This window comes from Scylla paramamosain, chromosome 44 (assembly GCF_035594125.1).
Source record: "Scylla paramamosain isolate STU-SP2022 chromosome 44, ASM3559412v1, whole genome shotgun sequence".
Taxonomy (NCBI): Eukaryota; Metazoa; Arthropoda; class Malacostraca; order Decapoda; family Portunidae; genus Scylla; species Scylla paramamosain.
In genome coordinates this window covers 8581014-8605439 of record NC_087194.1, presented here as the reverse complement: position 1 = coordinate 8605439, position 24426 = coordinate 8581014, and the positions used below count along the sequence as shown (strand labels likewise).

Genomic DNA, 24426 nt, shown 5'->3' with positions numbered 1-24426 from the left:
TGCTTCTGAAGTCAAAGCTCTTTATATTCCTTGGGTAAAAGGGAGGACTGGGAGGCCGGCTGATGTGAGGGTGAGGGAGAGGCGCCAGGAGCTCATGTCTTTGTTCCTTGGTAGCAAGCTAGATAGTGCCCGATACATAAATGGGAGGGTATCACAATGATTCATATATTTATGTGAATGAACATGTACAAAACCTGATACAATAACTAATCAATATTGTGAGTCTTCTGAATCCCCAGAGTGAAGCTACATACTTATTGAAGCTACTATACAACAGTCAAATAATTAGGAAGATGCCACAGGGATGAGTTTCAGTCACTATTTATTTTCTATATACAGGGTTTCCCCCAAAAAAAACATGGCATAATTTCATACTCTAATAACATAGACAATTTTCGCTCAAATTTAACAAAATGTGTAAAAATGAACTAAGCTTAAGGTTTAACTTTTTTTTTTTTTTTTTTTCGTGATGTAGAATGACATTCACTAGTATTGAAATTTCAAGGAGGAAGGCTGCCTCGGCAGGGTAAAGGGATCTGGACGACCACCAGTATCAGATGATATCGTCGCTCAGATTCGGGAAACACTTGTGCGAAACCCCAGAAAGTCTTTTTTTTTTTTTTTTTTTTATGTAGGAAGGATACTGGCCAAGGGCAACAAAAATCTAATAAAAAAAATGCCCACTGAAATGCCAGTCCCTAAAAGGGTCAAAGCAGTGGTCAAAAATTGGTGGATAAGTGTCTTGAAACCTCCCTCTTGAAGGAATTCAAGTCATAGGAAGGTGGAAATACAGAAGCAGGCAAGGAGTTCCAGAGTTTACCAGAGAAAGGGATGAATGATTGAGAATACTGGTTAACTCTTGCGTTAGAGAGGTGGACAGAATAGGAGTGAGAGAAAGAAGAAAGTCTCGTGCAGCGAGGCCGCGGAAGGAGGGGAGGCATGCAGTTAGCAAGATCAGAAGAGCAGTTAGCATGAAAATAGCGGTAGATGACAGCTAGAGATGCAACATTGCGGCGGTGAGAGAGAGGCTGAAGACAGTCAGTTAGAGGAGAGGAGTTGATGAGACGAAAAGCTTTTGATTCCACCCTGTCTAGAACAGCAGTATGAGTGGAACCCCCCCAGACATGTGAAGCATACTCCATACATGGACGGATAAGGCCCTTGTACAGAGTTAGCAGCTGGGGGGGTGAGAAAAACTGGCGGAGACGTCTCAGAACACCTAACTTCATAGAAGCTGTTTTAGCTAGAGATGAGATGTGAAGTTTCCAGTTCAGATTATAAGTAAAGGACAGACCGAGGATGTTCAGTGTAGAAGAGGGGGATAGTTGAGTGTCATTGAAGAAGAGGGGATAGTTGTCTGGAAGATTGTGTCGAGTTGATAGATGGAGGAATTGAGTTTTTGAGGCATTGAACAATACCAAGTTTGCTCTGCCCCAATCAGAAATTTTAGAAAGATCAGAAGTCAGGCGTTCTGTGGCTTCCCTGCGTGATATGTTTACCTCCTGAAGGGTTGGACGTCTATGAAAAGACGTGGAAAAGTGCAGGGTGGTATCATCAGCATAGGAGTGGATAGGACAAGAAGTTTGGTTTAGAAGATCATTAATGAATAATAAGAAGAGAGTGGGTGACAGGACAGAACCCTGAGGAACACCACTGTTAATAGATTTAGAAGAAGAACAGTGACCGTCTACCACAGCAGCAATAGAACGGTCAGAAAGGAAACTTGAGATGAAGTTACAGAGAGAAGGATAGAAACCGTAGGAGGGTAGTTTGGAAATCAAAGCTTTGTGCCAGACTCTATCAAAGGCTTTTGATATGTCCAAGGCAACAGCAAAAGTTTCACCAAAGTCTCTAAAAGAGGATGACCAAGACTCAGTAAGGAAAGCCAGAAGATCACCAGTAGAGCGGCCTTGACGGAACCCATACTGGCGATCAGATACAAGGTTGTGAAGTGATAGATGTTTAAGAATCTTCCTGTTGAGGATAGATTCAAAAACTTTAGATAAGCAGGAAATTAAAGCAATAGGACGGTAGTTTGAGGGATTAGAGCGGTCACCCTTTTTAGGAACAGGTTGAATGTAGGCAAACTTCCAACAAGAAGGAAAGGTAGATGTTGACAGACAGAGCTGAAAGAGTTTGACTAGGCAAGGTGCAAGCACGGAGGCACAGTTTCGGAGAACAATAGGAGGGACCCCATCAGGTCCATAAGCCTTCTGAGGGTTTAGGCCAGCGAGGGCATGGAAAACATCATTACGAAGAATTTTAATACGAGGCATGAAGTAGTCAGAGGGTGGAGGAGAGGGAGGAACAAGCCCAGAATCGTCCAAGGTAGAGTTTTTAGCAAAGGTTTGAGCAAAGAGTTCAGCTTTAGAAATAGATGTGATAGCAGTGGTGCCATCTGGTTGAAGTAGAGGAGGGAAAGAAGAAGAAGCAAAGTTATTGGAGATATTTTTGGCTAGATGCCAGAAATCACGAGGGGAGTTAGATCTTGAAAGGTTTTGACATTTTCTGTTAATGAAGGAGTTTTTGGCTAGTTGGAGAACAGACTTGGCATGGTTCCGGGCAGAAATATAAAGTGCATGAGATTCTGGTGAAGGAAGGCTTAAGTACCTTTTGTGGGCCACCTCTCTATCATGTATAGCACGAGAACAAGCTGTGTTAAACCAAGGTTTAGAAGGTTTAGGACGAGAAAAAGAGTGAGGAATGTACGCCTCCATGCCAGACACTATCACCTCTGTTATGCGCTCAGCACACAAAGACGGGTCTCTGACACGGAAGCAGTAGTCATTCCAAGGAAAATCAGCAAAATACCGCCTCAGGTCCCCCCAACTAGCAGAGGCAAAACGCCAGAGGCACCTTCGCTTAGGGGGATCCTGAGGAGGGATTGGAGTGATAGGACAAGATAAAGATATGAGATTGTGATCGGAGGAGCCCAACGGAGAAGAAAGGGTGACAGCATAAGCAGAAGGATTAGAGGTCAGGAAAAGGTCAAGAATGTTGGGCGTATCTCCAAGACGGTCAGGAATACGAGTAGGGTGTTGCACCAATTGCTCTAGGTCATGGAGGATAGCAAAGTTGTAGGCTAGTTCACCAGGATGGTCAGTGAAGGGAGAGGAAAGCCAAAGCTGGTGGTGAACATTGAAGTCTCCAAGAATGGAGATCTCTGCAAAAGGGAAGAGGGTCAGAATGTGCTCCACTTTGGAAGTTAAGTAGTCAAAGAATTTCTTATAGTCAGAGGAATTAGGAGAGAGGTATACAGCACAGATAAATTTAGTATGAGAATGACTCTGTAGTCGTAGCCAGATGGTGGAAAACTCGGAAGATTCAAGAGCGTGGGCACGAGAGCAGGTTAAGTCATTGCGCACATAAACGCAGCATCCAGCTTTGGATCGAAAATGAGGATAGAGAAAGTAGGAGGGAACAGAAAAGGGGCTACTGTCAGTTGCCTCAGACACCTGAGTTCCAGTGAGGAAAAGAAGATGAGGTTTAGAAGAGGAGAGGTGGTGTTCTACAGATTGAAAATTAGATCTTAGACCGCGAATGTTGCAGAAGTTAATGAAGAAAAAGTTGAGGGGGGTGTCAAGACACTTAGGGTCGTCGACGGAAAGGCAGTCCGACCTGGGGACATTTATGGTCCCCTCCCCAGATGGGGACTCCGAGGCTGGTGTAGGAGTCGCCATGATTTTAAAATTTTTGGAGTGAAGGGTGTGTGTGTTATTAGGTGCTTGTAGTTTTGTGTGGAGGAAGAGAGTTGTCTTTAGAGGGCAGGCTGTGACTACCCCCTTGTGTTGTGAGACACAAAGGGAAACGTTCAGTGAGGTTACAGCTGGGTTTAATGATAAGTTCACAGCACCCCCTGAACAGTGCTTTAGACCTCACTGGGAGTAATTATCGTTTCGGCAGGTGTCTACTGCCTCCTCCTACCCAGATTTCTTGTATAACACCTTGGCGTGTAGTAAGGAAACGCCTGCGAATGGGACGCTACGAGTATAAGCTACAGCTCGTTCAAGCCATAAACACAGATGTAAGAAATATTGCAACCAAATGTGTTGTTATGCAACAGAAATTTGAAAATAAGGAGTTCGAAAAGCGTCTTGCTTGCAGTTATGAAGCCACATGTGATATGAATGGCAAAGTCAACAAGTATATTGCTCGCATTTTGGGAACGGAAAATCCCCATGCCGAGCATATGAGAGACTCGCCGAAAGTTAATGTGTTCTGCGCAAACTCCAAGAATCGTCTTTATGGTCCATTTTTCTTTGAAGGAAACGTGATGGCGATGTTTATTTGCAAATACTAAAGTAATGGTTATTTGATGAGCTCATTGCAAATGAACATGAGCATTTCATTCTGTTACAGGGTGGATTCCACCTCACTGGAAGCACAGTGTGCGGGCTTATCTCAACGAGAATCTACCAGGGAGATGGATCGGGTGTGCTAGTGATAATGACCGTGTGCTACTGAAATGGCTAACACGTTCACCTGACTTGACACCTTGTGATTTTGTCTATGGGGCTATGTGAAAGGACTGATCTATATCTCCTCTCTTACTACAAGCCTAGAGGAACTCAGTGAATCGTTGAGGCACTGGAGAATGTTACAAAAGACATTGTGTTTGGCAGGAGTTAGACTACCGACTTTTTTATTTATTTATTTATTTTATTTTTTTATTTTTATGTAGGAGGAGAATGTTACACAAGACATTGTGTTTGGCAGGAGTTAGACTACCGACTTTTTTATTTATTTATTTATTTATTTATTTATTTTATTTTTATGTAGGAGGAGACCGGCCGAGGGCAACAAAACTGAAAAAAAAAAAAGGCCCAAACACGGTTCCCGAACAGGGTCGAAAGCGGTAGTAAAAAATTACAGGATAAGTGTCTTGAAACCTCCCTCTTGAAAGAGCTGAAGTCATAGGAAAGTGGAAATACAGAAACAGCCTGGGAGTTCCAGTGTTTACCAGAGAAACGGATGAATGATTGGGAATACTGATTAACTCTTGCATTAGAGAGGTAGACAGAATAGGGGTGAGATAAAGAAGAAAGTCTTGTGCAGCGAGGCCGCGGGAAGAGGGGAGGCACGCAGTTAGCAAGATCAGAAAACCAATTGGCATGAAAATAGCGGTAAAAGATAGTAAAAGATGCAAAATTGCGACGATGAGAAAAACGCTGAAGACAATCAGTCAAAGGAGAAGAGTTAATAACATGAAAATCCTTTGATTCCACCCTTTCTAACAGAGCGGTATGAGTGGAACCCCCACCCATACATGTGAAGCATATTTCATACATGGATGAATAAGGCTCCTGTACACGTGTACAGAGTTAGCAGCTGGGTGTGGGGGAAGGTTGAAAAACTGGCGGAGACGACTCAGGACCCCTAACCTCAAAGAATATATTAGATAGCAGTGGTGCCATTGGGTTGAAATAAAGGAGGGAAAGATGAAAAAGCAAAGTTATTGAAGATGGTTTGGCTAGGTGCCAGAAATCACGAAGGGAGTTCGGTCTTGAAAGATTTTGACAGTTTCTATTAGTGAAGGAGTTTTTGGCTTGTTGCAGAACAGACTAGGCATGATTCCGGGCAGAAATATAAAGCTCATGAGATTCAGGTGATGGAAAGCTGAAGTACCCTTTGTGGGTCTCCTCTTTTTCATGTATACCACGAGAACAAAATGTTAAACCAAGGTTTGGAAGATTTAGGTCGAGAGATAGAGTGAGGAATGTGCGCCTCCATGCCAAACACTATCATCTCTGTTATGGGCTCAGCACACAGAGACAGGTGCATGATATGCAAGCAGTATTCATTCCAAGGAAAATCAGGTCCCCCAAATTAGCAAAAGCAAAACGCCAGAGGCATTTGCGGATGACATAAAGATAGGTAGGTTAATTGGGATGGATTCAGATGCCATAGCCTTGTAGGCAGATTTGGATGAGATGAACAGTGGACAGACAGATGGCAAATACAATTTAATATTAGCAAATGCAAAGTATTTTAAGTAGGTAGAAGAAACTCACACAGTTGGTACACAATAAACAACAAAGCTATGGTACGTTCAGAGAACGAAAAAGATTCAGGGGCTATAGTTAGCTGTGATCTCCGTCTAATGCATAGAGGCTGGAAATAAAAAGAATCAGGTGTTGGGATTCACGTTTAGGAGTATTAAAAGTAGAAGTCGAGAAGTAAAATTAAAATTATGTTTGGTGCAATTTAGACCTCATTTAGATTATGCTATGCAGTTCTGATCCCCATATTACAGGGAAGATATAGATCTATCAGAATCAGTACAAAAGAGAATGACTGAAAGGATACAGGAGGATGAAGGGTATTCCTTACGAAAGGAGACTTAAGTTTTTAAAGATACATTCCTTAAAGAGGAGTAGATTAAGAGGGGAACTGATAGAGGTCTTTAAGTGGTATAGGGGTTATAACAAGGGTGACGTAAGCAAAGTTCTTAGGATAGACTAAGAAATAATGGGTTCAAACTTGAAAATGAGATAGGAAGGAAATGGTTCTCAAATAGAATGTTAGATGAATGGAATGGGCTCAGTAATCAGGTTGTTAGTGTTGAGTCATTAGCGAACTTTGAAAGAAGATTTGGTAGATTTATGGATGGTGATGATAGATGGAAATAGACAGGTAAGTTTCATAAAGGGACTGCCACGTGTAGGTGCGATGGCTTATTGCAGCTTCCCGTATTTTCTTATATTCTAATGTTCTTATGAAAGACACATCAGAAACTAAACTGGCCATTTCTTTTGATCCCTCTCATCCTGATTCTTTTTGGGAACACCATGACATGCATTTTATATATATATATATATATATATATATATATATATATATATATATATATATATATATATATATATATATATATATATATATATATATATATATATATATATATATATATTTTTTTTTCCTTGGCAGCATCGCATTACTTAACACTTTGCCAGTGCCTCTTTCTTATGAGTTCATCACCAGTTCCACTTGCACCGGTGCCTTCATTGAAAGTTAATTAATAAAATGTGTGTGTGTTTATTGTAATATTGTTCAGACCACGCTCCAATAATAATTTTATGCCTACTCAACAACTGAGTTAGTCCTAGCCATTTTGGCCTTGCGTTCTATTCCATCAATGTGTCACCAGAAGGACTATTCAAGACTCGGTTACCTCATATGCAGATGAACCTGGCAATATTATCATAACTGCATAGTATTCCTCAGCACAACGCTTGTTGATGGGAGTGTCCTAGTATCCAGGGAGGAGCAATTTTTCAATGTATGGGTATGAGACGAGACTGATTTCCTTGTTTTGTTAGTGAGAAAAGGGTCACGGTCTAGTGACAGGGAATGATGTGGTCTCATCGAGGACAGCAAGCTCTCCTTCATTCTTATGACTCTTATGATAGTTTTCCTCGGTTTTCTTATTTTACTTTACTCTTTTTTTGTTTCAATGAACTGCTTCATTGTTCACTTTGTCCACAATTATGCTTCTGATTTACTGTCGGTACTATACGACCGTAAGTGTTCAGGAGCGCTGGTATTATCACCAGTCAATTTGGGTTTCGCTCCTTCCTTGAAGCAAACTGAACGTTGAGTGGGTTCTGTGTTGCTTGACAGTCTGAGGCAATGCATCAGCCTCTGGGCAGTCTCGGCGCAGGCGGCGCGGTACTGGCAGCTTACGGTGACGTACACCAACGGGTCGATGCAAAACTGGAGCCAAAAGATCAGATGAAGCAGAAGCCAGGCAGCGGGATGACGGTCGTAGAGATGTCTAATGTGCACCACCAAATGAGGCACGCAGCATGACACCATGAACAGGAAGATGACTAGGATGGTCCGGGTCACGTGGTCGTCCCACTGGCGCACCGCATCATCGTCGCCATTCGCCACGTTCGTCCGAGCAGCGCGAAGGTGTCTGCTCCTCCTTGAGTATCGTACCTGCAAGCAGAACCACAAGGTAAATCTCGCTTTCCCTGCTCGGGTGTGCATGGCATGGACAGCAGAACGAAACAACGTCTCACCTTGATATACATGGTGATGTAGCACATGCTGGTGAACAGGACCGGAAGCATGTACGTAAAGAAAACGTGGAAACCTTTCTGGACCTTGCCTCGCGAGTTATCCATGGAAGCCATTAGCTCCTTGGGATTGTACTTAAGCCCGCCAAGCGCCTGTGAAAGAGAGAAATCTTGATGTTTTGACGAATGATTATGACGAAATTTTGTTTATCCTTTGCTAGGAGAAACAGATACAGATACACAGGAAGAGAAAGGAAGACAAACAAACAAAGGTGTATACAAACAAACCAAATACCAAAGTCTATAGAATAACAATATACATTGAAAGAGAAAAAAAGAGAAAAGACTGCAATAGGATAATGTCACGAGACATAGTGTCGAGAACACTACACTGTCTTTATTGATTCATTATGTACATTTGACATTCTATAAGAAATTTCTTACCATGGCAAGGCTTTCCACGTTGATTTGAATGTTTAGAATCGGGTAGCAAACTTCAAAGAAGACGTAGATGCTGTGTATCTTTTGTAACAACTCCGTACATGGTACTCTTTACTTCGCAACGCAGAATGCAAAATGTGCTTTTTACAAGATGTGGCAATAAATTAGTTTATTAACATATATTACACCCATGACATGACGCAAACTATAGCATACTCGGATAATACGAAGAGGCTGTAGACACTTGCCTAAATAATAATATTATTCCCAGTGAAATATCAATCACCGCACCGGTTTCATACTGGATCAGGGGATGCTGTGAACTTTCCAATAACCCAACTGTGACCTCACTGAACGTTTCTCTTTTTATTTCACATCACAAGGGGGCAGTCACAGCCTGCCCTCTAAAAACAATTCTTTTCCTTTACACAACAATACATGCTTCTAGTACACACACACACAATTAATTTGAAATTTAAAATTTATTATGGAGACTCCTACACCTTGGAATCCCCATCAGGGCAGGGAACCACAAATGTCCCCAGTTCGTACTGCTCTTCTGGTATCGACCCTGATTGCCTTGACATCCTCTTCAACTTTTTCTTCATTAACATTTGGAACAGTCGCAGTTTTAGATCGAATTTTCGATCTGTAGAACAACACCTCTCCTCCGCCAAACCTTACCTTCTTTTCCTCACCTAAACGCAAGTGTCTGAGGCAGCTTACAGTGGGCCTTTTTCTGTTCCTTCCTACTTTCTGTATCCTCATTTTTAGGTTTAAAGGTGGATATTGCGTTTATGTGCGCATCGACCTAATTTGCTCACGTGCCCACGCTCTTGAATGTTCCGAATTTTCCATCATGTGGCTACGACTACAGATTCACTCTCAAATTGAATCTATTCGTGCTGTATATCTCTTACCCAACTCTGATAATTTTTTTATTTTTTTTGACTACTTAACTTCCAAAGTGGAGAAGACCATGACTCTGCTCTTTCGCAGAGATCTCCATTCTTGGAGACTTCACTGCTCATCACCAGCTTTGGATTTCCTCTCCCTTTATTGACCTCGTGAACTCACATTTAACTTTGCTATCCTCTATGACCTAGAACAATTAGTGCAACACTCTACTCATATTCCTGACAGTCTTTGAGGTACGACCAACATTCTTGACCTTTTCCTAACCGCTAATCCTGCTTACGTTGTCGTTCTATTTTCTCCGTTGGGCTCTTCTGATGACAATCTCATATATGTATCTTATATTTTTGCTTCAATGCTCGTCAGGATACCCCCAAAGCGGAGATGCCTCTGGCGTTTTGCCTTTGCTAATTTGGGGGACCTGAGAAAGTATTAATCTGATTTTCCTTGGAAAGACTACTGCTTCCGTGTCAGACACCCACCTCTGTCTGCTAGCGCATAACAGAGGTGATAGTGTCTGGCATGAATGTGTACATTTTTCACTTTTTCTCTCAACCTAAAACATTCAAACATTTGATTTAACACAGCCTGTTCTCGTGCTATACATGATAGATGCGACACACAAAAGATACTTGAGCCTTCCATCACCTGAATCTCATGTACTTTATATTTCTACCCGGAATCATACTATGTCAGTTTTCCAACTAGCCAAAAAATCCTTCATTAATAGAAAATGTCAAAATCTTTCAAGATCTAACTCCTGACACCTCCCCAAAAACATCTCCAATAACTTTACTTTTTTCATCTTTCCTTCCTTTATATCATCTGATGTCACGACTGCTATCTCATCTATTTCTAAAGCTGAGTTCTTTGCCCAAACCTCTACTAAAAATTCCATCTTGGATGATGCAGGATTTGTTCTTTCCTCTACTCCACCCTCCGATTACTTCATTCTACTCATTAAGATCCTTTACAGTGATGTTTTACATGTCCTCGCTGCCCTTAACCCTCGGAAGGCTTATGGACCTGATGGGGCCCCTCCTATTGTTCTCCGAAACTATGCCTCCATATTTGCACCTTGTCTAGTCAAATTCTCTCCACTCTCTCTATCAATATCTACCTTCCTTTCTTGCTGAAAATTTGCCTATATTCAGCCTCTTCATAAACAGGGGTGGCCGCTCTAATCCCTCAGACTACCGTCCTACTAATTTAATTTTCTTTCTTTCTAAAATTTTTAAATCTCTCCTCAATAGGACAAATCTTAAACATATATCACTTCACAACCTTATATCTGATCGCCAGTATGGGTTCCGTCGAGGCAACTCTACTGGTGATATCTGGATATGTCTAAAGCTGTTGCTCTAGACATCAAAAGCTTTTGATTGTGTCTGGCATAAAGCTTTGATTTCTAACTACCCTCCTATGGCTTCAATCTTTCTCTCTGCAACTTCATCTCAAGTTTTCGTTCTGACCATTCTACTGGTGCTGTGATAGACGGTAACTGTTTTTCTCCTGAGTTTTTTTTTTTAACACTGGTGTGCTTCCTGTCACCCATTTTCTTCCTATTATTCATCAATGATCTTCTAACCCAAACTTCTTGTCCTATCCACTCCAACGCTGATGATACCACCTTGCACTTTCCTTCATCTTTTGGTAGACGTCCAACCATCCAAGAAGCAAACAGGTCATAGAGGGAAGCCACAGAACGCCTGACTTCTGATCCCTTTATTTTATTTTATTTTTTTTTAGGCAGAGCGAGTATTGTTCAATGTCTCAAAAGCTCGATTCCAATATTTATCATTTCAACATACCCTTTCAGATAACTATCCCTTCTTCTTCAATGACACTCAACGGTTCCCTTTCTCGGTCTATCCTTTGTAATAATCAACACAAGGTGGCAGTCACAGCCTGCCCTCCAAAGACAACTCTCTTCGTTCACACAAAACTACAAGCACCTAATTACATACACACACACACACACACACACACACACACACCGTTTCACTCAAAATTCAAAATTATCATGGTGACTCCTACACCAGCATCGGAGTCCCCATCTGGGGAGGGGACCACAAATGTCCCAGGTCGGACTACTCTTCTGATATCGAATCTAAGTGTCTTGACACCCCTCTCAACTTTTTCTTCATTAACTTCTGCAACATTCGCGGTCTTAGATCTAATTTTCAATCTATAGAACACCACCTCATCTTCTTTTCCTCACTGAAACACAGGTGTCTGAGGCAACTGAAAATAGCTCCTTTTCTGTTCCCTCCTACTTCCTTTATCCTGATTTTCAATCCAAAGCTGGATGTTGCATCTATATGCACAATGACTTAACCTGCTCTCGTGCCCACGCTCTTGAATTTTCCGAGTTTTACACCATCTGGCTACGACTACAGAGTCACTCTCAAACTAAATGTATATGTGCTGTATACCTCTCACCGAACTCCTTTGACTATAAAAAATTCTTTGACTACTTAACTTCCAAAGTGGAGCACATTCTGACTCTCTTCCCTTTTGCGGAAATTTCCATTCATGGAGACTTCAATGTTAACCACCAGCTTTGGCTTTCCTCTCCCTTCACTGACCATCCTGGTGAACTAGCCTTCAACTTTGGTATCCTCTATGACCTAGAGCAATTGGTGCAACACCCTACTGACCATCTTGGAGATACGCCCAACATTCTAGACCTTTTCCTAACCTCTGATCCTCCTGCTTATGCTGTCTCTTCTCCGTTGGGCTCCTCCGATCACAATCACATATCTGTATCTTGTCTTATCACTCCAATCCCTCCTTAGGATCTCCCTAAGCGGAGGTGCCTTTGGCGTTATGACTCTGCTAGTTAGGGGGATCTGAGGGGGTATTTTGCTGATTTTCCTTTTTTTTTTTTTTTTTTTTTTTAATGCAGGAAGGACACTGACGAAAGGCAACAAAAATCTAATAAAAAAAAAACCCACTGAGATGCCAGTCACAGAAAAGTGTCCAAAGCGGTAGTCACAAATTGAATGATAAGTGTCTTGAAACCTCCCCTTTGAAGGAATTCAAGTCATAGAAGGAAGAAATACAGAAGCAGGCAGGGAATTCCAGAGTTTACCAGAAAAAGGGATGAGTGATTGAGAATACTGATTAACTGTTACATTAGAGAGGTGGACAAAATAGGAGTGAGAGAAAGAAGAAAGTTTTGTGCAGCGAGGCCGCGGGAGGAGGAGAGGCATGCAGTTAGCAAGATCAGAAAAAGCAGTTAGCATGAAAATACCGATAGAACAAAGCTAGAGATGCAACATTGCGGCGATGAGAGAGAGGCTGAAGACACTCAGTTGGAGAAAAGGAGTTGATGAGACGAAAAGCTTTTGATTCCACCCTGTTTAGAAGAGCGGTATGAGTGGAATCCCCCCAGATATGTGAAGCATACTCCATACATGGATGTATAAGACCCTTTTACAGAGTTAGCAACTGTAGGGGTGAGAAAAACTGGCGGAGGTGTCTCAGAACACCTAACTTCATAGAAGCTGTTTTAGCCAGAGATGAGACATGAAGTTTCTAGTTTAGATTATAAGTAAAGGACAGACCGAGGATGTTCAGTATAGAAGAGGGAGACATTTGATTGTCATTGAAGAAGAGAGGATAGTTGTCTGGAAGGTTGTGTCGAGTTGAAAAATGGAGGAATTGAGTTTTTGAGGCATTGAACAATACCAAGTTTGTTCTGCTCCAATCAGAAATTTTAAAAAGATCAGAAGTCAGGCGTTCTGTGGATTCCCTGCGTGAAATGTTTACTTCCTGAACGGTTGGACGTCTATGAAAAAGACGTAGCAAAGTGCATGGTTGTATTATCAGCGTAGGAGTACATAGGGCAAGAAGTTTGGTTTAGAAGGTCATTGATGAATAATAAGAACAGAGTCGCTGACAGAACGGAAACCTGAGGAACACCACTGTTAATAGATTTAGGAGAACAACAGTGACCGTCTACCACAGCAGCAATAAAACGATCAGAAAGGAAACTTGAGATGAAGTTACAGATAGAAGGATAGAAGCCGTTGGAGGGTAGTTTGGAAATCAAACCTTTGTGCTAGACTATATCAAAAGCTTTTGATATATCCAAGGCAACAGCAAAAGTTTCACCAAAATCTCTAAAAGAGGATGACCAAGGCTCAGTAAGGAAAAGCCAGATCACCAGTAGAGCGGCCTTGATGGAACCCGTACTGGTGATCAGATAAAATGTTGTGAAGTGATAGATGTTTAAGAATCTTCCTGTTGAGGATAGACTAAAAACTTTAGATAGACAGAGTTGAAAGAGTTTGACTAGGCAAGGTGCAAGCACGGAGGTACAGTTTCAGAGAACAATAGGAGGGACCCCATCAGGTCCATAAGCCTTCCGAGGGTTTAGACGAGGGTTTGGAAAACATTATTGCGAATAATTTTAATAGATAGCATGAAAGGTGGAGGAGAAGTAGGAACAATCTCTGAATTGTCCAAGGCAGAACTTTTTTAGCAAATGTTTGAGCGATGAGTTCAGCTTTAGAGATAAATTTGATGGCAGTGGTGCCATCTGGTTGAAACAAAGGAGAGAAAGAAAAATAAGCAAAGTTATTGGAGATATTTTTGGCTAGATGCCAAAAGTCACGAGGGGAGTTAGATCTTGAAAGATTTTGACACTTTCTGTTAATGAAGGAGTTTTTGACTAGCTCGAGAACAGACTTAGCATGATTCCGAACAGAAATATAAAGTGCATGAGATTCTGATGATGGAAGTTTTAAGTACCTTTTGTGGGCCACCTCTCTATCATGTATAGCAGAAGAACAAGCTGTGTTAAAGCAATGTTTGGAAGGTTTAGGTCGAGAAAAAGAGTGAGGAATGTACGCCTCCATGACAGACATTGTCATCTATGTTATCCGCTCGGCATACAAACACGGGTCTCTGACACGGAAGCAGTAGTCAGCAAAATTACCCCCTAACTAGCAGAGGCAAAATGCCAGTGTCACCTTCCCTTAGGGGGATCCTGACGAGGGATTAGAATAATAGGACAAGTTACAGATATGAGATTGTAATCGGAGGAGCCCAACGGAGAAGAGAGGGTGACAGCATAAGCAGAAGTAATAGAGGTCAGGAAAAGATAAAGAATGTTGGGCGTATTTCAAGGACGGTCAGGAATACGAGTAGGATGTTGCACCAATTGCTCTAGGTCGTGGAAGATAGCAAAGTTGAAGGCTTGTTCACCAGGATGGTCAGTGAAGGGTGAGGAAAGCCAAAACTGGTGGTGAACATTGAATTCTCCAATAATGGAGATTTCTGCAAAAGAGAAGAGAGTGAGAATGTGCTCCACTTTGGAAGATAAGTAGTCAAAGAATTTCTTATAGTCAGTGGAGTTAGGTGAGAGGTATACAGCACATATACATATAGTTTGACAGTGACTCTGTAATCGTAGCCAGATGGTGGAAAACTCGGAAGATTCAAAAGCGTAGGCACGAGAGCAGGTTACGATGATGCCCACATAAACTCATCATCCAGGTTTGGATTGAAAATGAGGATAGAGAAAGTAGGAGGGAACAGAAAAGAGGCTACTGTCTGTTGCCTTAGACACCTGAGTTTCAGTGAGGAAAAGAAGATGAGGTTTAGGAGAGGAGAGGTGGTATTCTACAGATTGAAAATTAGATCTTAGACCGCAAAAGATGCCGAAGTTCAGAGGTCGTTATCAGAAGGGCAGTCCGACCTTGGGACATTTGTGGTCCCTTCCCCAGATGGGGACTCCAAGTCTGGTGTAGAAATCGCCATGATAATTTTGAATTTTTGAGTTTTTGAGCGAAGGGTGTGTGTGTTATTAGGTGCTTGTAGTTTTATGTGGAGGAAGAGAGTTGTCTTTAGAGGGCAGGCTGTGACTGCCCTCTTGTTTTGTGAGGTCACAGCTGGGTTTAATGATAACTTCACAGCACTCCTTGATCCAGTGCTTTAGACCTCACTGAGAGTAAATATCGTTTCGGCAGGGTACTGCTGCCTCCTTTTCCTTGAAATGACTACTGTTTCCGTGTCAGAGACCCGTCTTTGTGTGTCGAGCGCATAACAGAGGTGATAGTGTCTGGCATCAAAGCGTACATTCCTCTCTCTTTTTCTCGACCTAAACCTTCCAAACCTGTTCTCGTGTTATACATGATAGAGAGGTGGCCCACAAAAGGTACTAAAGCCTTCCATCACCAGAATCTCATGCGCTTTATATTTAAGCGAGGAACCATGCCAAGTCTGTTCTCCAACTAGCCAAGAACTCCATCATTAATAGAAATTGTCAAAATCTTTCAAGCTCTAACTCCTCTCGTGACTTCTGGCATCTGGCTAAAAATATATCCAATAACTTTGCTTCTTCTTATTTCGCTCATTTATTTCAACAAGATGGCGCCACTGTTATCACATCTATCTATAAAGTTGAACGCTTCGCCCACACCTTTGCCAAAAACTCTACCTTGGATGATTCAGGGCTTGTTTCTCCCTCTTCTCCACCCTATGACTACTTCATGCTGCCTATTAAAATTCTTTGCAGTGATGTTTTCCATGCCCTCGCTGGCCTAAACCCTCGGAAGGCTTATGGACCTGATGGGGTCCCTTCTATTGTTCTCCGAAACCGTGCCTCCGTGCTTGCAACTAGCCTAGTCAAACTCTTTCAGCTCTGGCTGTCAACATCTACCTTTCCTTCTTCCTGGAAGTTTTCCTACATTCAACTTGTTCCTAAAAAGGGTGACTATTCTAATTCCTCAAACTACTGTCCCATTGCTTTAATTTCTTGCCTATCTAAAGTTTTTTTGATCTATCCTCAACAGGAAGATTCTTAAACATCTATCACTTCTATCACTTCTATCTGATCGCCAGAATGGGTTTCGTCAAGGCCGTTCTACTCGTGATCTTCTGGCTTTCCTTACTGAGTCCTGGTCATATCCTTTTATAGATTTTGGTGAAACTTTTTCTGTTGCCTTTTGATAGAGTCTGGCACAAAGCTTTGATTTCCAAACTACCCTCTTACGGCTTCTATCCTTCTCTCTGTTACTTCATCTCAAGTTTCTTTTCTGACCGTTCTATTGCCACTGTGGTAGACGGTCTTCTCCACTGTTCTTCTGAGGAACACCACTTAAAAGTGGTGTTCTGTCCTGGTGGTTCTGTCCTGTCACCTACTCTCTTTTTATTATTTATCAATGACCTTCAAAACCAAACTTCTTGTCCTATGCACTCCTATGCTGATGATACCACCTCACACTTTTCTACGTCTTTTCATAGACGTCCAGCCCTTTAGGAAGTAAACAGTTCACGCAGGGAAGCCACAGAACGCCTGACTTCTGATTTTTCTAAAATTTCTGATTGGGGCAGAGCAAACTTGGTATTGTTCAATGCCTCAAAAACTCAATTCCTCCATTTATCAACTCAACGCAACCTTCCAGACAACTATCCCTTCCTCTTCAATGATACTCAACTGTCTCCCTCTTCTACACTGAACATCCTTGGTCTGTCCTTTATTTATAGCTAAAACAGCTTCTATGAAGTTAGTCGTTCTGAGACGTGTCCGCCAGTTTTTTTTTTTTTTTCATCCCCCCCGCAGCTGCTAACTCTGTACAAGGGCTTTATCCGTCCATGTATGGAGTATGTTTCACATGTCTGGCAGTGTTCCATTCATACCGCTCTTCTAGACAGGGTGGAATCAAAAGTTTTCGTCTCATCAACTCCTCTCCTCTAATTGACTGTCTTCAGCCTCTCTCTCATCGTCGCAATGTTCCATCTGTAGCTGTTTTCTACCGTTTTTTTCATGTTAACTGCTCTTCTGATCTTGCTAACTGCATGCCTCTCCTCCTGCAGCCTCGCTTGGGTTCCTAGTTTCCTCAGGTCAGGATTCCTAGTCCTCAGGTCAGGGTTCCTAGTGAACGGACGTGTTTAGTGAGCAGTGACCTGACGCTAATATCTGGCTAGTGTAGACATGGCGCCTTGTGTTGCTGAGTCGACAGGTTGTGTTAGTTCTCCTGTTCTCGAGGCCTTCGTTGCGAAGGTCTCAGAGGTGGAGGCTTAGTTCCATCGAAGGATCTCGGAGGTGCAGGCTGAGTTTCGTGAGAGGATCTCAGATCTGCAGGCTGAGTTCTATGAGAGGATCTCAGCACTTGTGGGAGGGTCGTGCCCCACCGTAACCTTACCTAGTAAGGCGACGGAGGAGCAGTGGTCGGTTGTGTGCAGGGGAGCCAAGAGGGTGAAGGTCCTCAGGGCACCTTCGTGCAGACGAAGAATCCCTTCAATGTGCTGGAGGAAGGGAAGGAGAAGGAGGTGGACAGGGCGGGAGGAGGCAAGAAGGAGGGGGCAGATGCAGTTACCCTGCCCCAAGGTAGAGTGCTTGTGTTTGGTGATAGTCAGGTTAGGCGCTTAGATAGTGCGTTCTGTACTAGGGATAGGAAGCATAGGTCGAGGGTGTGTTTGCTGGGGGCCGGGATAGGGAAGGTAGCTGATAGGCTAGACACGTGCTTGGAAAAAGATGGGACCAAGCCCATTGTTTTTCTCAGTGCGGGAGGGAATGACCTTGGTAAGGTCAGGAGTGAGGAGCTTATCAGGAGGTTTCGACAGGCTTTGGACAGGATTAGGGACAAGGGAGGGATCCCCGTGGTATGTGGTGTCTTGCCGAGGAGGGGAGTTGGTGCTGAGTGGCTGTCCAGGGCTATTACAGTGAATCGCAGGATCGCGAATCATTGTAGGAGTAATGGATGGACGTTCATCGACAACTGGGACCTTTTCTATGGTAGGGACACCTTGTACGCCAGGGATGGAGTGCATTTGTCACGCCAGGGTGTTCGTGTTTTGGCCGAAACACTCGAGCGGGAAGTACTCGTAACTGCACTCCAGCACTTTTTTCGTTAGTCGGGAGGGAAGAATGGGTAGTGAGGAGAAGGCGAGGGGCAAATTAGTTAAATCTAGAAAGAAATTGTAGAAGTATTCTGAATAAAATAGACATGCTTAGAGGAATAGCGAGCGTAGAGAAATTTGATATCATTGCTTTAACTGAAACTTGGTTAGATATGTCAGGAAAAGTATTTAATCCAGAGGTTAAGATAGATAGGTATACAATGTTCTATAAAGATAGAGAAAACAGGAGAGGAGGAGGTGTCGCGTTATACGTTAGGGACACATTACAGTGTTGTATGAACAATAGAATTAAAACAGATAACAAAGCAGAGTCGATATGGGTAGATATTAAGGAAGGATCGCAGTCAGTAGTACTAGGGGTAGTTTACAGACCACTGACCAGTACAAAGGAAATTAACACCTCACTGTGGCAGGAATTAAATAGAGCAGGCAGGTACAGTCAGGTATGTGTGGTAGGAGATTTTAATTCTAGGAATATCGACTGGAGTCTGATTGTGGGTAACAAGGAAACAGAGGAATTTCTTAAGGTAATTCAGGATAATTTTTTAAAACAGGTAGTCGTAGAACCCACAAGGGGGAATAATACTCGTATTCTAGATTTAATTCTTACTAACAGGGAGGAAGCAGTCACGCCGGTAGAGGTTGGAGGACAGCTAGGTAACAGTGACCATAGGGAAATTAGGTACAATCTAGAATGGGAAGAAACTGTTAGAAACAAAAGCACTAGTAAAATACCTGACTTTAGGAGAGCAGATTTTGAAGAATTAAAAAGGTACCTCCAAGGAGTGGACTGGCAAAGGATGCAGGGTGAGGTCAGGTCAGGGACGGAGTTCAGAGAGATAAGGCAGGATGAGGGAGGTGAGGTGAGGCTCCGGAAGGGAGGAAGAAAGAGGAAGGGGGAGATAGGTGTGAGTATGTTGGAATGTCAGGGCATGCTGAAATGAGAGAGGTGAGGTCGAGGCGAGTAGATGAGGGAGGGGAGAGGATGGTAGGGGACGAGATGAGGGGATTAGGTGAAGTAAATGTAGATGAATTGTATAAATATTTCGTAGATAAAGTTCATACAGGTCAGTTAGCAAATATCCCGTATAGAACAATAAGATCACAAAAAAATGACCCTAAATGGATGACTGCTAGGTTAAAACATTATATAGGGCTTAAGAGAAGTATATATAAGAGATTAAGGGCAGATGAGGAAGTTTTAAGGACACAATATAATGAATTAGTTAGAACAGTCAGGAAGTTAACGAGGAAAGCTAAGGACAATTATGAATTAAAGGTAGCCAGCCAGGCAAAGACGGACCCCAAGGGATTTTATCAGGTATACAGGACGAAAAATAAGGATACTGTAGGTCCATTAAAGGCAGCAGATGGGGAGCTGGTTAGTTCTGGGGAGGATATTAGTAAACTTCTGAATGATTATTTTTTAACTGTCTTCACCCAGGAAAACATGCAGGATATGCCAGATAGTGAACAGGTGTTTAGAGCAGATGAGTATGAGAAGCTGACAGATATTTCCATAACTAGGGAGATAGTGGAGCAGGAGATAGATAGGCTAAAAAAATTCAAGTCATCAGGACCTGATGAAATATATCTCAGAGTACTTAAGGAATGTAAAGAGATTATTAGTGAACCGTTAGTTTCTGTCTTTAGGAAATCACTGGAGTCGGGTGAGGTACCAGTAATGTGGAGGTAGGCTAATGTAGTACCCATCTTTAAGAAAGGAGATAAAACTTTAGCGTCTAATTATAGACCTGTCAGCTTAACTTCAGTTGTAGGTAAAATGTTAGAGTCAATAATAGCGAGGAACATTAGGGAACATTTAGACAAACATAACTTGATAAATCAGTCACAGCATGGCTTCACGAAGGGGAAGTCTTGCCTGACAAACTTGTTAAGTTTTTACAGTAAGGTGTACGAGGCAGTAGATAATGGTGATAGTTATGATATCTTATATCTGGACTTTAGTAAAGCATTCGACAAGGTGCCTCATCAAAGGCTCCTCAGAAAGGTTAGGGCACACGGGATAGATGGGAAGGTGTTAGGTTGGATAGGGTCATGGCTTAGTAACAGGCGACAGAGAGTGGTAATAAACGGCTCGAAATCCGAGTGGGGTCATGTAATTAGTGGGGTGCCACAGGGATCAGTATTAGGGCCATTGTTATTTCTAATATATATCAATGACTTGGATAGTGGAATTAGTAGTGATGTTAGTAAATTTGCGGATGACACAAAGATAGGTAGATTAATTAGGTCAGATTCGGATGCCATCGCCTTGCAGGCAGACTTAGATAGAATGAATGAATGGACGGATAGATGGCAAATGCAATTTAATATCAATAAATGCAAAGTGCTTAGCGTAGGTAGAGGAAACCCACACAATAGGTACACATTAGACAACCAAACTCTGGTAGGTACAGTTTACGAGAAAGATTTAGGAGTTATAGCTCTGAACTCCGTCTAGGGAAACAATGCATAGAAGCCAGAAACAAGGCAAATAGGGTACTAGGATTCATTTTTAGGAGTGTTAAAAGTAGAAAGCCGGAAGTAATATTAAAGTTATACTTGGCGCTGGTCAGACTTCATCTAGACTACGCTGTGCAGTTCTGGTCCCCACATTACAGGAAAGATATAGGTCTATTAGAATCAGTACAGAGGAGAATGACTAAAAGGATACAGGGGATGAGGAGTATTCCTTACGAGGGGAGGCTGAAGCTGTTAAATTTACATTTTCTAGAGAGACGTAGGTTAAGAGGGGACCTGATAGAAGTCTTTAAGTGGTATAAGGGTTATAACAAGGGAGATGTAAGCAAAATTCTTGTTCTACCAGGGTAGAACAAGAAATAACGGTTGAGGCTTGAAAAATTTAGGTTTAGGAAGAAGATAGGAAAAAACTGGTTCTCAAATAGAGTGGTAGATGAGTGGAACGGACTCTGTAATCATGTAGTTAGTGCTAGGACACTAGAGAGCTTTAAGAGAAGATTAGACAAGTTTATGGATGGGGATAACAGATGGAAATAGGAAGGTGTGTTTCATATAGGGACTGCCACGTGTAAGCCTGGTCGCTTCTTGCAGCCTTCCTTATTTCTTATGTTCTTATGTTCTTATGTTCTTTCTCTCACCCCTATTCTGTCCACCTCTTTAATGCAAGTATTCTCAATTATTCATCCTTTTCTCTGGTAAACTCTGGAACTCCCTGCCTGCTTCTGTATTTCCAGCTTCTTATGATTTGAATTCCTTCAAAAGGGAGATTTCAAGACATATCCTTCAATTTTTTACTACCGCTTTCGACCCTTTTCTGGAACTGGCATCTCAGTGGGGTTTTTTTTTTTTTTTTGCCCTTGGGCATTATTCCTCCTACATAAAAAAAGAAAAAAAAGAATATATAAAATGGAAACTTCACATCTCGTCTATAGCTAAAACAATTTCTATGAAGTTAGGTGTTCTGAGTAGTCTCCGCCAGTTTTTCTCTTGAGATACGGATTTAACAGTGCGAACAACAACACAACACTTTCTAATAAGATTGAAATGAGAGTATAAACTCAACAATGCTAATACTGCTGTAGACTTCATATCTATCTCTCTCTCTCTCTCTCTCTCTCTCTCTCTCTCTCTCTCTCTCTCTCTCTCTCTCTCTCTCTCTCTATATATATACATAAGGTAAGGAGGGACACACTAGACTTCCTTCTTCATTTATTGCAACGTTTAATCTTCACAGAAGGCATCTTCAAGCTAAAAAGATTGACAAAAATAAGCACAAAGACAAATAATAAAATATCAAATTACAATAAGGACAAAAACAAAACAGTAACTAAAAGGGGGAAAGGCATGCAAGCAAAAAACCCTGTGACAAAATAATCTTTCGGCACTAGCTTAAAATGACAAGGGAAAAAAAAAAAGAAAAGAAAATCAAGTAGAATATAGGTATGAAACTATGAACAAACCTTGTGTGTTCTCGCGTGGTGAGGACTGACAGAGTGGCGGTGTGAGAGCGAGTTTTTAGTTACGAACTCGGAACCCCAAAGCTCCGAGCAAAGTTTATAAGAGATATAATTGTGATGAAGACAGTTGGTTATTTCATGCAGATTTCAGGTGTTTGATGTTGATAGCACCTAGTATTTTAGTGTCTGTATGTGCATTAGCTTTATGTAGTATACTAAAATTCTTCTCCGAGAACGGATCATCATGTGTGTGTGAATGTGTTCTTATTGCTTAAAAAGGGGGGGGGTGAGCCAACTGTTTTTCTGTGTACGTATTGAAGTACCTTTGTGTTCACTGATTCTATGTGTTAGATTCTTCTTCCTTTTTCCAATGTATCAAGTCTTGCAACTCGAACAAGTAAACTTACTTTTATTTTTACTGTTTTGTTTTTTTGTCCCTTTTGTAATTTAATATTTTATAATTTATCTTTGTGCTTATTTTTATCACTCTCTTTAGCCTGATGATGCCTTCTGTGAAGGTGATACGTTGCAACAAATGAAGAAGGAAGTCTGGTGTATCCCTGCTTACCTTATTTATAACTCGGAACCTGTTCTGTTATATATATATATATATATATATATATATATATATATATATATATATATATATATATATATATATATATATATATATATATATATATATATATATATATATATATATATATATATATATATATATATATTCACAGCCAGGTCATTTTCGGTCTCCTTCAGCTGAAGGTATAACTCAACCTGTATAAACTTGAATTCAATTTGCCACGGAATCATCCTGATGGCTTGCACACATGGAGAGCTCACACAAATATGGAAAGAATATATATATATATATATATATATATATATATATATATATATATATATATATATATATATATATATATATATATATATATATATATATATATATATATATATATATATCCCATCGATGAGTCACACTGCATTCGCAGCGCATTGGCAGTGGAGTGGCAGCGCTTTCACAACTCGTTCTCCGTAATCGCATTGGATTCGTGTTGGTATCGCAACGCGGTCACAACACGTTCGATGAGCGTTGCGTTTGCAACGCATTCACAGTGCACTTGCAGCGCGTTCGCAGCACGTTAGCCAAGCATGAGAATCGCAACACATTTGCAGCACAGTCGCCGTTTGTATGTGTGCGTTTCATCAATTTTCCTTAAGAGTAATTGTGTTGAATACAAGGAAAATTCGATATAGTTTCCAGTTGAGTGGTCCACTATGGCAAGAAAGTTCATGACCTACGTGTAAAACAGTGATTCTGCAGTACAAGAAAGCCCAGTACTCACCCCACAAGCAAGTGGAACCCACAGCAGCAGTGAGTACAGCCACAACAATCCCAGATACAGTCGCACTTTCCGTTTTTGCATCAATTGTTTATACTTTGCCGGCCACATCACCGCCAGGAACCTGCAACAAGAATAGGTTTCAGTATCTGTGTTGTAATAATGTAAAACTGAAGTCACGAAGATTTATGATTTTCCTTGTTTGGTCACACCGCCAGACAGAAGCAGAAGTGAGAAAAAAATGATAAAGAAGACAATGGAATATGTGAAATATAAAGAAGCTAGATTTATGTCTACATGTCTACATGTCTACGGGAACAGCAACGTTTTCACCAAAATCCATGAGAGAAAGCGACCAAGATTCAGTAAGAAAAGCCAAAGATCGTCAGTGGAACGTCCTTCGCGGAATCCATACTGACGATCAGAAAGGTTATGAGCAGATAAGTGCTTTAGAAGCTACCTGTTGAAGGTGGACTGATAAGCTTTGGAAGGACAGGAAATCAAATTTGTAGGTTCGGTAGCTTGAAGGATTGGTGCTGTCATCCTTCTTAGGAATAGGCTGAATGAAGGCTAACCTCCAGCAGTGAGGAAAGATGGATGTGAGTACAATGAGACGGGAAAAGGCAAGGAGGGAGCACGGAATCACAGTTATGGAGAAAGATACGCAGGAGAACCACAAATCCTCTGAGAACTAACACCAGAGAGGGCATAGAGAACATCATTATGAAAAACTTCAGTAACAACCATAATATAGCCAGAGGGAGAAAAGTAAAGATTTTTTTCCCTAGGGACACACAAATATGCAAGTAGACTATTAAACATGCGAGAAGAGTTTAATACAGAGGTTAGACCTTGAGGATAATTATAACTGTCATGAAAATTTTATGAGCT

At 41.5% G+C, this 24426-nt stretch overlaps 1 protein-coding gene across 1 annotated transcript in view; it reads right to left on the bottom strand.

The window, feature by feature from the left end:
* Positions 1-309: 309 nt before the first annotated feature.
* The window catches only part of LOC135093848 (G-protein coupled receptor 26-like), a 31252-nt gene continuing 7135 nt past the window's right edge, over positions 310-24426 (bottom strand). The window contains exons 3-5 of the mRNA XM_063993417.1: positions 23539-23659; positions 8025-8174; positions 310-7941 (exon numbers count right to left, since the gene is read on the bottom strand). Coding sequence (XP_063849487.1) covers positions 7486-7941; positions 8025-8174; positions 23539-23659 — 727 coding nt within the window. The 3' untranslated portion in view covers positions 310-7485. The remainder of the gene's footprint in view (positions 7942-8024; positions 8175-23538; positions 23660-24426) is intronic.